At 58.0% G+C, this 15,033-nt stretch overlaps 1 protein-coding gene across 1 annotated transcript; it reads left to right on the forward strand.

Moving 5' to 3' along the window:
* Positions 1-1,065: 1,065 nt before the first annotated feature.
* Positions 1,066-14,045, forward strand: SMG9 (SMG9 nonsense mediated mRNA decay factor). Its single transcript, XM_044671039.1, has 14 exons — positions 1,066-1,212; positions 2,659-2,822; positions 7,494-7,568; positions 7,663-7,930; positions 8,374-8,471; positions 8,673-8,785; positions 9,647-9,758; positions 10,480-10,575; positions 10,656-10,741; positions 11,327-11,433; positions 11,516-11,623; positions 11,705-11,833; positions 11,917-12,061; positions 13,515-14,045. The coding sequence occupies exons 2-14, from the start codon at positions 2,667-2,669 to the stop codon at positions 13,591-13,593; spliced, it is 1,572 nt and encodes a 523-aa protein (XP_044526974.1). The 5' UTR covers positions 1,066-1,212; positions 2,659-2,666; the 3' UTR covers positions 13,594-14,045.
* The last annotated feature ends 988 nt before the right edge of the window (positions 14,046-15,033 follow it).

Below are 15,033 nucleotides of genomic sequence, written 5' to 3' on the forward strand. Positions count from 1 at the left end.
GTTGAATAGCTCTTGTATACACCAGCCATTTATGTGTCCCCTATCAGAATGGCACGTGAGGAAAAGGCCTCTTTCTGCCTTTGAGTCCCCAGTGCTTAGCACCATGCCTGGCACCAAGAGAAAGTTTCCTATGTGCTTGTTGGCATTCCCTGTGCTGAGGCTCCTCCCAGCCCCATCTCCTCTGTCCTGGAGGCCTCTTTCAGCTTTTCTTGGCCCTTCCCTAACGGTTCTGCATTAGTTATTTAGGCACATCTTTCTCATTAGATCGTTGTTTTTTTTTAATCCTTAACTTCTGTGTATTGGCTCCTAGGTGGAAGAGTGGTAAAGGGTGGGCAATGGGGGTCAAGTGACTTGCCCAGGGTCACACAGCTGGGAAATGTCTGAGGTTGGATTTGAACCCAGAACCTCTGATTCTCAATCCACTGAGCTACCCAGCTGCCCCCTCTCATTAGATCTTAAGCACCATACAGCATATCTTTGTACCTAAGCATAGAATCTCAACTAGAAGAGCTACACATTTAATAAATATCTCTTGAATGAATGTATACGGTGGATTGTCAGAGCTGGGAGGAGCCTTAGAACAGGGAAGGTCAAGGCTGGGAAATCTAGAACAGAACGTCGGGGCTGGGAAGGTCCCCCGCGGGGGGAGGCCTGGCTCTGGGGCAGCTGCTCCTCCTCTCTCCGGGCCCACACCAGGATTATCTGGGGAGGCTTCTAGGAGGAGGAATTGGGTGCAGAGGGAGAATTCATTCAGTTCATTCTCGGGTCCCTCTAAACCCAGGTACTTTTATCCGGCAGCCGGTAGCAGATGCCCGCGGACCATGGATTCGAACAGGCGACCTCTTCAGCAAGACTCTCCAGGCTCCAGCCCCGCCCTCCTCTGAAACGCATGCGTGGTGGAATCAGACGCAAACCAGAGAAAGGGCGGGCCAACACCCAAGCCAAAACCTGACGCATGCGCTGTTCCTTAGGCTCGCGCATACCCCCCCATGCACCCTCAGCGCAGGCGCGATGACGTCACTCTAGCGACGCGCCTCTTCTCACCGTCGCTCCCCTTCTCCCCCCTCCCTTTCTTCCCGCCCCCCGATTCCGAGACGCCAGCAACTTCGCTCCTCAGAGTCTTCCATTGACTCGCCGGTGACGGGCTCCTTCCTAGTCCAACGCGGGAGAAGCGCTTGCCTTGGCCGTGGCGCCATTCAGCGGTCAGCTCAGGTAAGGGCCAGACGGCGCGCGGACGAAAGGGCTCCTCCCACTGCGGGCGCGCGCCAGGCCCCTCCTCCTTCCCTGTGAGTCCCCCCCCCTCCGCCTCCGCCGAAGCCAATCATAGGCCAATTTAGGAAGTAGGGCCTCGCCCATCCTCGGCGCGCGGCCAGGCCCAAGAACCAATCAGAGATTAGCTCAGAAAGGCTCGCGCCCACTCCCGGCGCGCGCCTCAGCCCGAGAACCTAGGAGCCAATCAACGTCCAGTTCAGAGCGAGGCGCGCGGACGAGCCGACTCCACCCACCCGGCACGTGCCTGATTCCCCGCCCCCGTTACTTTTCCTCCCCCCACCGTAGCCGGCTGCCCAACCCGGAAGTGGTTGAGTAGGGAAGCCCCTATTGTCCCCCATAAACCGGCATTTGAGCGCCCGTGGGGAGCAGGGGAGCCGGGGAGCCGCTCGGGTTCGAATCTAACCTCGGGGTGACCTTGAGCGAGACACTTAAGGGCCCTGGACCTCAGTTTCCTTATCTGTAAAAGGCTTAATTAAAGGGCAGTGGATCATGAGGTCCAGCGGACCAAGCAGCTATTAAGCACCCCCTGTGGGCCCGGCTCCACGCTCAACTCCGGGAGGACCGATACCTGCGGGGGCTGCGGTGGGGTGGAAGTGCTCAGTGAGAACCAAGCCTGAGGTCCTGGGTTCAAATATGGCTTCAGACACTTGGTAGCCGGCTGACTCTGAACTGGTCACTTTTCCCCACTGCGTAGTCCTTACTGCTCTTCTGCCTTGGAACCGATACTCAGTATCGTTTCTAAGATGGAAGGTAAGGGGCTCAAAAAAGAGAGAAAACAGCACCTGCCCGTGAGGAGCTTACACTCTAATGGCCAAAATTCACTTTAAAAGGAAACTAAAAGGGCAGGACCGGGGGAGGCCCAAGGGGCAGATCTACCTGAAAGTTAATTGAATTGGGGAACTTCTCCAGGTTTTTGTGGATTTCCTGAATTCCTCTGGGACAACCTCATTATTGTGCCTGCTCCCTGCACTGGCCTTGAGGCACTGACCTTGGTGATGGGTTCTCCTCCGGGAGTAACCTCAAGAGGGTGGGAACTTTCTGAGGGTCCTCAAGTAGCCAAGCTAGCCTTAAGCACAGGGCTTCTTCCTCCTCCCTAAGAAACTGTACCCATCGAGCTGCCATAAGATTGGGTACCCTGCAGTGATGGGGCCAGAAGGCTTGAAATGGTGGCCACTCCTCCATCCAGAGAGCAGAGGTGCTAAGGAGATGGGCACTCCAGGGCAATGGGATCTCCCAGGATGATGGTTTCTGGTCTGAGATGGGTGAACTCCCATTTCAGTGTCTGCATCAAGGAATCTCCCTGGTTTTCTGGGGGCCCTGCACACTGCTATAGAGAGAACCCTGGGCAATATGGGGGACCCCAATTTTCCCTCTTTTTCTCACTAGGCAGTGCCATGTCGGAGTCTGGGCACAGCCAGCCAGGTCTCTATGGACTAGAGCGACGGCGCCGATGGAAGGAACCAGGCTCTGGTGGACCCCAGAATCTGTCTGGGCCTGGGGGTCGAGAAAGAGACTATGGAGCACCTTGGGAACGAGATCGAGAGAGACGGGTGAGTGGGGTGGGAGTGGCCTTGGGTGCTCAAAGGAGGCACCATCCAGGGTCCAGAGACCTCAAGCCTGTGTTCTGGGTAGCAGGTGGTCAGAGACCCAGCTCCTGCCTTTGGGAGCTTGCAGGGTGACTAAGAGTGGTATTGTCATTGAACCATCAGTAACCAGAAATCCCACTGTGAGAAATCATGATGTTTCAATACATTTGGAAAAACATTCATTAAGTGCCCACTTAATAATGCCAGGCTCAGTGCTAGGAGACAAAACCAGAATAGTCCTTGCCCCCAGGGAGTTTCCATTGAGGAGGGCAGGGTATGTGTGTGTCTGCTAATAGGTATAGAGATACCACCCAGAAGTGCCAGTAGGTGTAACATTAATACACAAGAGAGGATGGAGAGCCCCAGGGAATGAGGAAGAAAGGGAAGATTTTGATGAGGGGCCTGTTCTGAGTCTGGAAGGGAGGGATTGATTCCTGGAGATATGGGGGGTGGGAACCTGCAACACCCACACAACCCCAACCCCCCCTCCAAGGGCCGGAGGTGGAATTTTGTGGATGGGGAATGGCAGGAAGGCTAGTTGGCCTGAGGGGGAGAAATGTGCTGCCAGCCTGAAAAAAATCCACTGAGCTCTGATGTCCAACAAAGGATACCATACTTTATCACAAAGACTATAGGGAGTCCCTGAAGCTTCTTAAGGAAGGAAGTGGCAGGAGTTGGGCTTCAGGAATAGCAGCCTGGGGACAGCTGATCAGACTGCACCTGCTAGCTATATCTGGGCACCATAGTTGAGGAAGGACATTAGTAACTTGGAGAACATTGGGAGGGAGCAGCCAGGATGATGAAGGACGGCCTTGGGTTCATGCTGTCCATAGATCATTGAAGGAGCTGGAGAGATTTACCCAGGAGAAAAGAAGCTTCTTCGAGGGCTATTCCCTCTTTCACTTGAGGGCACTGGGCCAAGGGCACTAGGTGGTTGCCAAGAGGCAGAGTCAGGCTTAATGTAAGGAGCAGCTTCTTAACAGAGAGAGAGCTTTCCCACGTGGAAGGGCCTGCCCTCAGGTGGCATGGACTTGCCATGACTGGAGGCCTTGAAGGAAGCCAGGAGAGAGAAAGTTTTTATTAAGTGCTGCCAATGTTCCCTGCCCTGCCCCAGCTATATAGTGGGGATGACAGTAGAAGTGAGCGAGCCAGCCCTTGCCCTCAGGGAGCTCACGTCCTAACAGAGAAAGAGTATATGTGGAGAAGTGATTGATGAGGCCTCCCCAGGAGTGGCCCTGTAGGAATGATGGATGTTCTCTGAGTTGGAGCTGGAGCTGGAGCTGGAAGCTTGAGGTGGGAGCATGCCCCACCCAGGAGCTCTGGGCCTCAGGGAGCAGAGATGGATGAGCTTTGATGGGCTGAGGATACTGCAGGGAAGGGCAGTCAATCTAGCCAGATGGCCAAGCAGTACTCCAGCCAACCAGGGTCCTCCAAGACTGGGGACATGCTCTTGAGCAGGAGTCTGGAGGGCAAGAAAGGGCCCCTTGGTGGACAAACTCCCACACGTGTTCATACATATGCTCACTCAGACACAAAGAATGTGAAGGATTCAAAGGTGGAGACTTTGTCTCTTTGTCTCTGACTTTGGGGATACAAATCCCAGAGCAGCACAGCCCCTGCCCACCAGGAGCTCACCTTTTTAAAAATTTAAATGTTTTTATTCCGAACTTAGATATCAGAAAAGGAGTATTTTCAGAAACACAACAAAAAGGGTCCTTCAGGAATTCCTCTCTCTTTCTCACTGCTGGCTTCATTGAAAAGTTTGGCACATAAGAAAGTCTACAAGTCACTGTCACGATTATCCTGTTGGGCTGTGCTTCCTTTTGCCCTTTCCTCTGCTCTCTTGTGGGCATTTTTAAGCTGTTGCCATGATTCTCTTTCTTTCTGGCCTCACTATGGCTAACCTCTGCTCCCAGCCCTACCCAGTTAATTCTCTCTGGTAGTGGATGGACAAGCCAAATAAATCCAGGCCATTGCTGTGGGCAAAAGTGCCCCTTGGAGCTGTCCCCTCTGTCAGCAGGTGAGGATACTACTGTGTCCTCTGGAGATCCTGTCTGGGATTGCAGATTGGTGTCCTGAAGTCTTTCCCAGATGTTTGTCTTTATAGTATTGTCCTCCCATCAACCCTTCTGGCTCTGTTCACTTCACTTCTGCCTCAGTTCTTATTCCCTGGGGCTCTTGGAATCAGTCTCTTTGGCCGTTTCTCTTTTTTTTTCTTTAACCCTTACCGTGTATTGGCTCCAAGGCAGAAGAGTGGTAAGGGTAGGCAATGAGGGTTAAGTGACTTGCCCAGGGTCATACAGCTGGGAAGTGTCTGAGGCCAGATTTGAATCTAGGACCTCCTGTCTCTAGGCCTGGCTCTCAATCTACTGAGCTACCCAGCTGCCTCCCTCTTTGGCCATTTCTAAAGGAGCAGTTCATGAGGGCCAAGTGCCCCTAACACAGAAGCACTTAATAAAGGTTCCATTTGTTCGTTCCCAGTTTGCCTCTCCATTCCCCATAATCTTAATAGCAACCTAAGGCACCCTCTGAGGATCACAGTCTGTTGTGGGTGTCTCTTCCTTCCCCACGATTCTTGCTTCTGTGTTGATTTGAATTCTTCCCAAGCCGGGATCGTCAAAGCCCACTGCCCTCATTTCCTGCTGTGGATCTATTGCTCTTCTGCTACTTCCTCTTTATGAGAAATCACAAGCCCCCTTTCTGCACTAGTCTGTTCTTCCTTTTACTCTTCCTCTCTTCTCTTTTCTGACCCTCCAAGGACCCCTATAATGCCCTCTGAAGTCATTCAGGTTCCAAAGGGCCCCAGAACACGAGCTCCTCCCAGTGGCCCATTTGTCCTTTCTGGGTTGCTCTGGCCTCTTTGATTCCCAGGCCAGCTCAGAGCTGGTCTTTTCACCAGGATCACTCAGACATCATCCTCTCTTCCATCAAAGGTCCATTTCCCACCTGGGCTTCGTAGTTGCACATCCTTCTTGGTTGCAAACTTAAGCCTCTCCTGCTTTGGGTAGTGTGTATTCCAGTATCTCCTAGTTTTCAGCCTGGCAGGATCCTGACTGAGATTCCTTGATATTCGGACTTCCTTCCAGATGCTTGCTCTGATGTTCCTGGAACCTTTCCCTTTGGGTTCTCTCCAGAGATAACCAGTGGCTTCTTTGTGTCTTGCCTCTGCCCTCTGGTTCTGAAGAGATCATGGCAGTTTCCCTTTATGATTTCTCAAAAGACCTTTTCCAGGCCTCTTTTTTCTTAATGTGATTTTCAGAGTCCAATAATTCCAGTTCTTCTTCTTTTTTTTTTTTAACCCTCACCTTCCATCTTGGAGTCAATTCTGTGTGTTGGTTCCAAGGCAGAAGAGTGATAAGGGCTAGGCCATGGGGGTCAAATGACTTGCCAGGGTCACACAGCTAGGAAGTGTCTGAGGCCAGATTTGAACCTAGGACCTCCCGTCTCTAGGCCTGGCTCTCAATCCACTGAGCTACCCAGCTGCCACCTGAGTCCAACAATTCTTAAGTGATAGCTCCTCAACTTGTTTTCCAGATGAGTTTTTTACAGTGGATCTTTTTTTTTCTATTTTTTTTTTTTTTAATATTTAGATTGTGTTCTACTATTTGTGGCTCTCTCAGGAAATCATTGATTTCTGTTAGGTCTGTTCTAGTTTGCTGGAGTTCCATTTCTTGCCAAGTTTGTTACTTTCTTCCATTTCTTCCTCCTTGGCTTTTGTTTTTCCCCCTCTTACCTTTTTCTTCCAGGTATTCATAAAGCCTCCGTGGAAAATCCATTTTCCTTTAAGCATCTGCTTGCAGTTTTATTAGGTTAAACTGACAGTGATTTTTGAGACTAGTTGGTTGTTTTTGTCATCTTTTCAACTTTCCTTTAGTTCCTGAACTGGGGCCTTGTGCCCTGGCCAACCTCTGACCTCTGCTGCCTTTGGGCAGACACCTCTGCTTGCTCTCACTCCATATTTCTTGGGCTCTTGAGTTGACTTCCACTTCCTAAGATTAGGCCCACCATGGACAGTGGAAGTTTAGATGCTGCTGGAGCTTCAGGGCCCTCTCAGGTATATCAGGACAAGCCTCTAGCCTGGGCAGCCCTATTCTGATCTCAGATCTCTCAGGGCTTACACACACACGCACACGCACACGCACACGCACAGACATGCACAGGCTTGTGGGCTCCCTGTCTCTGGCCTCCTCTCTTTGGGCCACCATTGCCCAGAGGTTGCTGGCTGGGTTTTTGGGGGGCAGTTCTGAGGTGGAAGGTTCCACTTCCTCTAACGTCTCATTGAGTCTCTCAGTCATTATTTAGTCTAGTGCAAACCTCAAGTTTTGTGGGAGGGAATCCAAAGTCATTGTTCTCCAGTAGGGTTGGTGGTCATTAAGAGGGCGCCAGAAGAGTCCCTTAACACCCTTTCTAGAGACATCGTCCTCTTCCCCGACTTGGAGTGACACCCCGTAGGTCCCGTCCTCTGTGGGGAGGGGGTCCAGGAGGTGGAGGGGAGCCCCCACACAGAGGACAGCTCATGGACAGGAAGGAGATGAGGCGACCACCTTGGGTGGGAAGATGGGCCAGATGGGGTAAGCCGTGCTGGAGAATTCAGCGGGTCCTGGAGCAGGGCTGGAGTTCTCCTTCCCTTCACAGGACGGCAACGAGGAGACGGGGACATCAGTCATGCAGAAGACGCCCATCATTCTCTCTAAGCCTCCGGCAGAGCGGGTAAGGTTGAGAGCAAGTCCTCGGGGTCCGCAGGCCATTGTGGGGGCTGGAGCCAAGGGGCCGCAGCGACCCCGACCTTCTTCCTCCTCTGCAGTCTAAACTGCCGCCCCCGCCAACCCCGGCGCCCACCGCACCCCCGGCCCCGGCTCCACTGGACAAACCCATCGTCCTCATGAAGCCTCGAGAAGAAAGCAAGGGCCCGGCCAGCGGGGCAGGTGCCCCAGTCCTTGAAGGGGCCACACCACCCCCCCCAGTGACCCCCACACCTCCCAAGGGGGAGAAGGAAGGCCAGCGGCCTACCCAGCCCGTCTACCAGATCCAGAACCGGGGCATGGGTGCCGCCACCCCCGCCGCCATGGACCGTAAGTGGGGGGGGCCTTCTGGGGAGGTGAGGAAGCTCCTTGACCCATTATAAGACTTACCCAAAAATGGGTTTAAAAAGAGTAAAACCAGATGAGACCCTGGAAGAGACAAGAGGCCCCTGGACATCGGTGACTTGGGGAGACTCTGGGGGGCCGACTGGGCTCAGGGGTCTCGGTGAGTGGGAGTGACATCGCGGGGGAGGATGCTGAGATTGAGCAGGAGGAGGGGGCCGGGGCAGTCGGGGTGAGGTGAGGAGGAAGAGAGGTCAGGGGTGACTCGCTGACCCACCTCACAGGGAAAGGGGGGCAGAGGTCCCTGCCTTCAAATAGGGGGTCTGCCACAGTGAGGAGGGGTGGGGGTGCGTCCGAGCCTGTCCTGTGCCGGGGCTGCCCGGGAGTGCGGGTCTAGGTGCCAGGCGTCCCTGTGTTCTGTCCTTTGCCAGCCGTGGTGGGCCAGGCCAAGCTGCTTCCCCCCGAGCGCATGAAGCACAGCATCAAGCTGGTGGACGACCAGATGAACTGGTGCGACAGCGCCATCGAGGTGAGACCTGCGGGCCGGGCGGAGCGCGGGAGCCCCGGGGAGGAAGCTGCCAGGCCTCCCCTGGAGCGGAGGCCGCTGGGGCCGGGCACGTCCTCCCACCTTCGCAGGCCCAGGAGGGCGGTGCTGGGCCACACCTCCTGGGTCAGCTCCCCGGTCCCCTCCGTGGGGCTGACGCCGCCCCGGGCCACGCTCTCCCAACAGTACCTGCTGGACCAGACGGACGTGCTGGTGGTGGGGGTCCTGGGGCTCCAGGGCACGGGCAAGTCCATGGTCATGTCCCTGCTGTCGGCCAACACTCCCGAGGAGGACCAGAGGTGAGGCGGGCGGGAGGGGAGGCGCCACGGCCTCCAGGCTCACCCCACTGGCCCCACCGTCCTGAGTGGGCCCTCCCACCCCCGGCTCCCTCTCCTGCTCAGACCCCACGAGGCCCCCACTTGTTCTCTGAAGGAGGCCATCCGTCAAGAAGCATTTGTTAAGCGAGGCGGCTCCCTCGTCTGCTCGTCTCTCCCGGGCCCTCGCCTGCCCGCCGGGGCCCTCTTCGGCCTTTGCCCGTCAGGCCTGCCCGCCCCGGGCCCCTGGGGGTCGGACCCCCTTCCCAGCGGCCCATGATTCTCTGAGCTCCGCAGTTTCCTCAGCCTGGTCACGGGGCACACAGTGGGCGAGGGACTAGAGACCCCGAGTGAACTGAAGGAGGCCGGTGTGCGGGCAGCCAGCAGGGGTCCGAGGCCGTTCCCCATCTTAGCCGGACTCTTTCTGACAAGCAGGACTCCCGGAGGGTTGGCCAGGGGAGAGTTCTGGCATGATATGGCTGTGGCCCCGGGGGTCATCCCCACCCCCCTCTGCTAGGGCCCCCCCCCCCCCCCCCCGTAGAGCCTGTGAGCTTGTGGCCCCTGAACCTCCTGCGCTGGCCTCCCCCAGCTCTTTAGACGCAGATCACTGACCCTCGGCGGCTCTGACCCGAGTGTCCACAGGACCGCCGAGCCCATTCTGCAGATGAGGCCCGCCTGCCTGATGAGGCCCTCCCCGCTCCCGGCCACACAGCTTGCCAGCTGACCCAGGCTTAGGGCGATGCCCGCCCCGAGGGCGGACGAGAGCCCGTCATGGTTGTGGGGTGCGGGTGGGCCCTGCGCGGGGGGCAGTCTCACAGGAGGGCTCCTGCCCCGGCCTCCCTGCAGAGCGTACGTGTTCCGGGCCCAGAGTGCCGAGATGAAGGAGCGTGGAGGCAACCAGACCAGCGGCATCGACTTCTTCATCACCCAGGAGCGCATCGTCTTCCTGGACACCCAGGTACAGGCCTGCCAGACCGCAGCTCCAGCCACCCCCGGGGATGGTCGCTCTGTCTGGCCTCTGTCCACCGCCCCTGAGCTCACGGCTGTCTATCTGCCTGTCTGTTGGTCAGCCTCATTGGCTGTCGGACCCAAAATGGATTTCCCTGACACCTGGTGCTCCGGCCCCTGCCTGGAGAGCTCCTGGGGGAGCCCGGCCTGCCTGTGGTCAGCTCTGTCGGCCTCTCTGCACCTCTGCCCTCCAGGGCTGGACAAGACTGACCCACACACACATACACACACCGCTCATGTGTCCTCCGAGTTGCCTCCTCTTCCCTCCCAGCTCTTTGGCCTCCTGTCCTAAAATGTGGCCCCCGGGGCAGGACAGAGGACAGAGGCTGTCCCCTCGCTGCTGGACACTGCCTGCCCACCTATGCCCAACTTCCTCCCGATCCCCTCCATTCCTGCAGCTCCTACCTTGGCTTCTCCCACAGCCTCCTTGTCTCCCACCCATTCCTGAGGCTCTCGTGGGGAGGCCAGAGTCCTGGCTCAAACCCACTGGCCAACCTTGGGCAGCAATTGAGCACCCCTGTGTGCGGGCCAGCATGTGGTTCTAGGGACCCCAGAACCCCTCCTGCCTTGGCGGTGATGCCACCTTCCTCAGGGCTCCGGGACCCCTCATCCTGCCACCCCGCAGCCTCTTCCCGGCCTCACTCCTCCCATGTGTTCCCTCCTGCCCTCAGCCCATCCTGAGTCCGTCCATCCTGGACCACCTGATCAACAATGACCGCAAGCTGCCCCCCGAGTACAACCTGCCGCACACCTACGTGGAGATGCAGGTGAGGGGCCTCTGCGGAGCCGGGGGGCTCGGGGAGGGGTTGCCCGGGCCGGGCTCCCTCACACGCCTTTGTCCCTGCAGTCCCTGCAGATCGCGGCCTTCCTCTTCACAGTCTGCCACGTGGTCATCGTAGTGCAGGACTGGTTCACCGACCTCAGCCTGTACCGGTGAGATCACGAGCACCCCGCCGTGGGGATGGGGGGCCGCCTCCTGAGGCTCTGTGAGGAGGGGCCGGAGTGCCGGCCTTGGCTTCAGATCCTGCCTCAGACCCACCTCAGCTGCCTGACCCTGGACAAGGCCCCGGACCTCTGTGGGCCTCCCCTGTCAGATGGGGTGAATGGGGGCCGCAGGCCCCTCCGGGCTTTGTGAAGCACTTTGTGAACCTCTGGCCGCCTCTGACAGAGCCCCTTCCTGCAGAACGCGGCCTCAGACCCAGGCTGCGGCCCATGGGGCAGTGAGGGCCGGGCCAGGCCGGCTCCCAAAACCATCTGAGCGTGAACCTCCCCAGGGACCTCCTGACACCCCCCAAATCCCCTGATAACCCCAGAGGACCCCCTGACACCCCCCAAATCCCCTGATAACCCCAAGGGACCCCCTGACACCCCAACCCCTCCAACAATCCTGGGGGGGCCTCCTGACACCTCCAGGCTGGCCTCCTCCAACTCCCGTGGGACCCACAAGCGGGGCTTGACCTTCCCTTGCTATGTGGCCCCAGGCAGGCAGTCGGTCTCTGTTCTCCCCCACCCGCCCAGGTTCCTGCAAACGGCAGAGATGGTGAAGCCTTCCACCCCGTCCCCCAGCCATGAGGCCAGCAGCTCCTCGGGCTCGGACGAAGGCACGGAGTACTACCCCCATCTAGGTGAGGCGCCGCATGGGGGCCGGGCGTGGGGACGGCACTCCTGGCCGGACCTCAGGGGGCTCACCCGGCGGCCCTGCCTCAGTTTTCCTTCAGAACAAGGCCCGGAGGGAGGACTTCTGCCCCCAGAAGCTGCGGCAGATGCACCTGGTGATCGACCAGCTGATGGCCCACTCCCACCTGCGCTACAAGGGTGAGGCAGGGCCCCTCCGCACCCCCTCTCCCCGGGACCCCCCCAGCCCAGCCCGCTCTCACCCCATCTCCCCTTCACCAGGCACGCTGTCCATGCTGCAGTGCAACGTCTTCCCGGGGCTGCCCCCCGACTTCCTGGACTCGGAGGTGAACCTCTTCCTGGTGCCCTTCATGGACGCCGAGGGCGACAGCGAGAGCCTGCCCCGTGCAGGTCCTGCCCCGGGCCCCGTGGGGTGGGAGGGAGGGGCGGGCGCGGGGCCCAGAGCCCGGCCCTCACCCTCCCCTTGTCTGCAGGCCCAGGCTCCAGCCCGCTCTTTTCCCTCCTCCCGGGCTACCGGGGCCACCCCAGCTTCCAGTCGCTGGTGACCAAACTGCGAAGCCAGGTGATGTCCATGGCCCGGCCGCAGCTCTCGCACACCATCCTCACGGAGAAGAACTGGTAGGGGCCGGGGAGGGGGGGCAGAACCAGGGGTTAGAAATAGCAGAGTCTCGGGAGCATTTAGAGAGGCGCAGCGACCACCCTGTCAGTCCAGCCTCCTGGAGGAAAAGGGGGAGCGGCTCCCCATTTTTTAGCCAGTGCCCACACTGTCTGGAGGAGAGGCCCAGCCGTGCCTCTGTGGCACTTGAGAGATTCAGAGCTAGTTGAATGACCAGCCCCAGGAATGGCCATTAGTGAGTCATGACTCACTCTGGAGGACACCCCCGGGGAGGGTCCCAAGAGGCAGCCCCAGGCCAGGCCAAGCCCCAGGTTAGCCTCAGAGCAGCTGTGTGCAGGGCCGACGGGTCGCTCCCGCTGCCCTCCGCTGTGGCCGTGATCTGAGGGCTCTGAGGGGCCATCCTGCAGCACGGGGGTGCCTTGGCCGGAGCTAGAGGAGAAGGCAGGGAACGACACCTCACGGACTCCCCGAGGGAACAGGGGCCCAAAGGACATCTGTGGTCAGACAGGGGCTACTCTGGCCCCCCCATCTCCGGTCTTCCCCTTGGGCCGCAGGGAATGGGCCTTGGTCATCCCCTCCTGCAGACCCCTTTGGCCTTCTAGGAGTGCTCTGTAAGAGGGAGAATTTCGGTATTTTATAGATATGAATTTAAAATGTGACTGCCAGGAATCAACAATTCAGGTTGATTCCGTAATTAAATCAGACCCAAGTCAGCATCGGGTTAAGGCAGTTTATTTACAATCAGGAAGGTAAAAGTATGGGAATAAAGAGAAAGGTAGAGGCTAGACCAGGCCTGCAGAGGCCTGGACGAGAGAGAAGGTTAAAAGGCTAAATAAATCAGGCTACAAGCCACAAGGCCTAGCAACCAGATAGGCTGGTGCCTACTTAAGGCAGAGTTTGGAAGCGGCCCAGCTAGACCAAGGAAGTCAGCCTAACTTCCCCACGTGACAATACAGAGTAGAAGCTGCCTGAGGTCTCAAGGGAGGTCCTTCAGCACCAAGTTCAAAGCGGGAACTGCCTCCACAGGAAGTAACCAACAAACTTGAAGAGTTAGTGTCTTTTGTCACTTCCTGTTGGCCCACCTTTAATTCAAGCAGACAAATGGCAGTCTCAACACTGTTTTGGACTGCCCAAAGGGCAGACCCTTGTTCTTGATTTGTTACTTATTGTCACGTGTGGGTAACTCATCTCCCCTCTCCATTAAGGGAGGTGAGGATGACATCATTTCTATGCCTAGGATGGGTAGAGTTTTGACTATGAATCGGCTAGAGTTAGTTCGACTTACACAGCTCCACCGTCCCCAGCTGTCCGGGCACTCCACTGGGCCGTTCCCTGAGGGCCTCCGTGTCCCCTCTGAGCCTCAGCCCACTTTACACATGATGGTACCCCTCAGGCTCGAGGCCCAGCCGTGGACACCGAGTTCTCGTGCTGACCTCGGCCTCCCCCTCTGCCCAGGTTCCACTACGCTGCCCGGATCTGGGATGGGGTCAAGAAGTCCTCGGCCCTAGCCGAGTACAGCCGCCTGCTGGCATGAGGACGTGCAGGAGGTGGCATGCAGGGCTTCCGAAGTTCCCGGGAGGACGGTGGGTCCCTCCTTTCCCCCACCTCCAGCTGCCATGTGTGCGGACGAGCACACCAGGCCCCCCCGGGGCGCAGCAGCAGCAGCAGCAGCAGCAGGAGAGCCACTGGGGCGTCCGCCCGCTCAGAAGACACCAGGGGGCAGGTGAAGGTTCTCAGGGGTCGATGGAGCCTGGGGCTTGTCTGTCCCCACAGACGGAGGGAGGAAGGTGGCACGTTTGTAAGGCCCTCAGGAGGGGGCCCCTCTCCCGGCCCCCTGTTCTCGGGATGGACAGCCGGACGCGGCGGGGGCTCTGAGCTCCCGCCTCATGAGTCTGCCCCTCCGAAGGCCAGGACTGACCACGTTCTGTCCGCGAGGGCTCCGATTCTGGGTCAGATTTGTTGGTTAATAAAGATGGTAACACAGCATGGCGTAGGCTTCTCTTTCTGAGACGCCATCCCCTTCTCCCTGATTGAACCCCGGCCCTGGCCCCGGGGTGGAGAGGGCTCGTCACCTCTGCATCTGATCACGGCTGGCAGGTCAGAGCTGCTGCTCCCCAAGAGTGCCAGGCTGGAGCCTGGGGCTGGTCCTGCCTCCCCCATCCCTGGGGCCAGAGAAGGCGCAAGCTGGGTCGTGGAGGTGGAGGGGGCCGAGAACAGGATGTGCGGGGCCTTCCGTGTGCAGAGCAGCACAGAGATGTTGGTCAAACTTGCTCATCATGCAGACGAGGCGGTGCGAACACCCTTTGGTGGGCACGACTTCTGCCTCCCTTTCTTTTCTTTTCTTTTTTTTTTAAACTCTTTCCTTCTTGGAGTCAATACTGTATACTGGCTCCAAGGCAGATGAGAGGTAAGAGTAGCAATGGGGGTCGAGTGACTTGCCCAGGGTCACACAGCTGGGAAGTGTCTGAGGCCGGATTTGAACCTGGGACCTCCCGTCTCTAGGCCTGGCTCTCAATCCACTGAACTACCCAGCTACCCCCCTTCTGCCTGCCCTTTCACAGGCCGGTGAACAGAGCCCTGGTGCTCGCCCAGGCAAACACGAGAGTGCTGCTGCAGGTGCTGACAACGCCTGTGCCGTGTGTAGGAAGGTGAATATGGCTGTACGGGTGGTTTTCTGTGCTTATTAAATAAGCCATTCATTCCAGACAGACCAAGCGATGACTGATTCTTAGGGCCTGCGTGGCTATGCGGGACATGTGCTGTTGCCCACATGGGACACGTTCTGATGCACGGAGTGTCTGTAGTAAGACCGAGTGTTAACGAGGGCTGGACCGAGGCGGGATCCCGCCCCCTCGTCACCCCCTCGTCACCGCCTGGAGGGAGCAGCCTTGGGGCCGGAGAGGTGCCCGCCTGCTCCTCTAGCTCTGCCTCTCCAGATCTGGGGCTTGGGCACGTGGCCTTGTTGGGCGGCCCC

Source organism: Gracilinanus agilis, chromosome 3 (genome assembly GCF_016433145.1).
Source record: "Gracilinanus agilis isolate LMUSP501 chromosome 3, AgileGrace, whole genome shotgun sequence".
In the NCBI taxonomy this organism is placed as follows: domain Eukaryota; kingdom Metazoa; phylum Chordata; class Mammalia; order Didelphimorphia; family Didelphidae; genus Gracilinanus; species Gracilinanus agilis.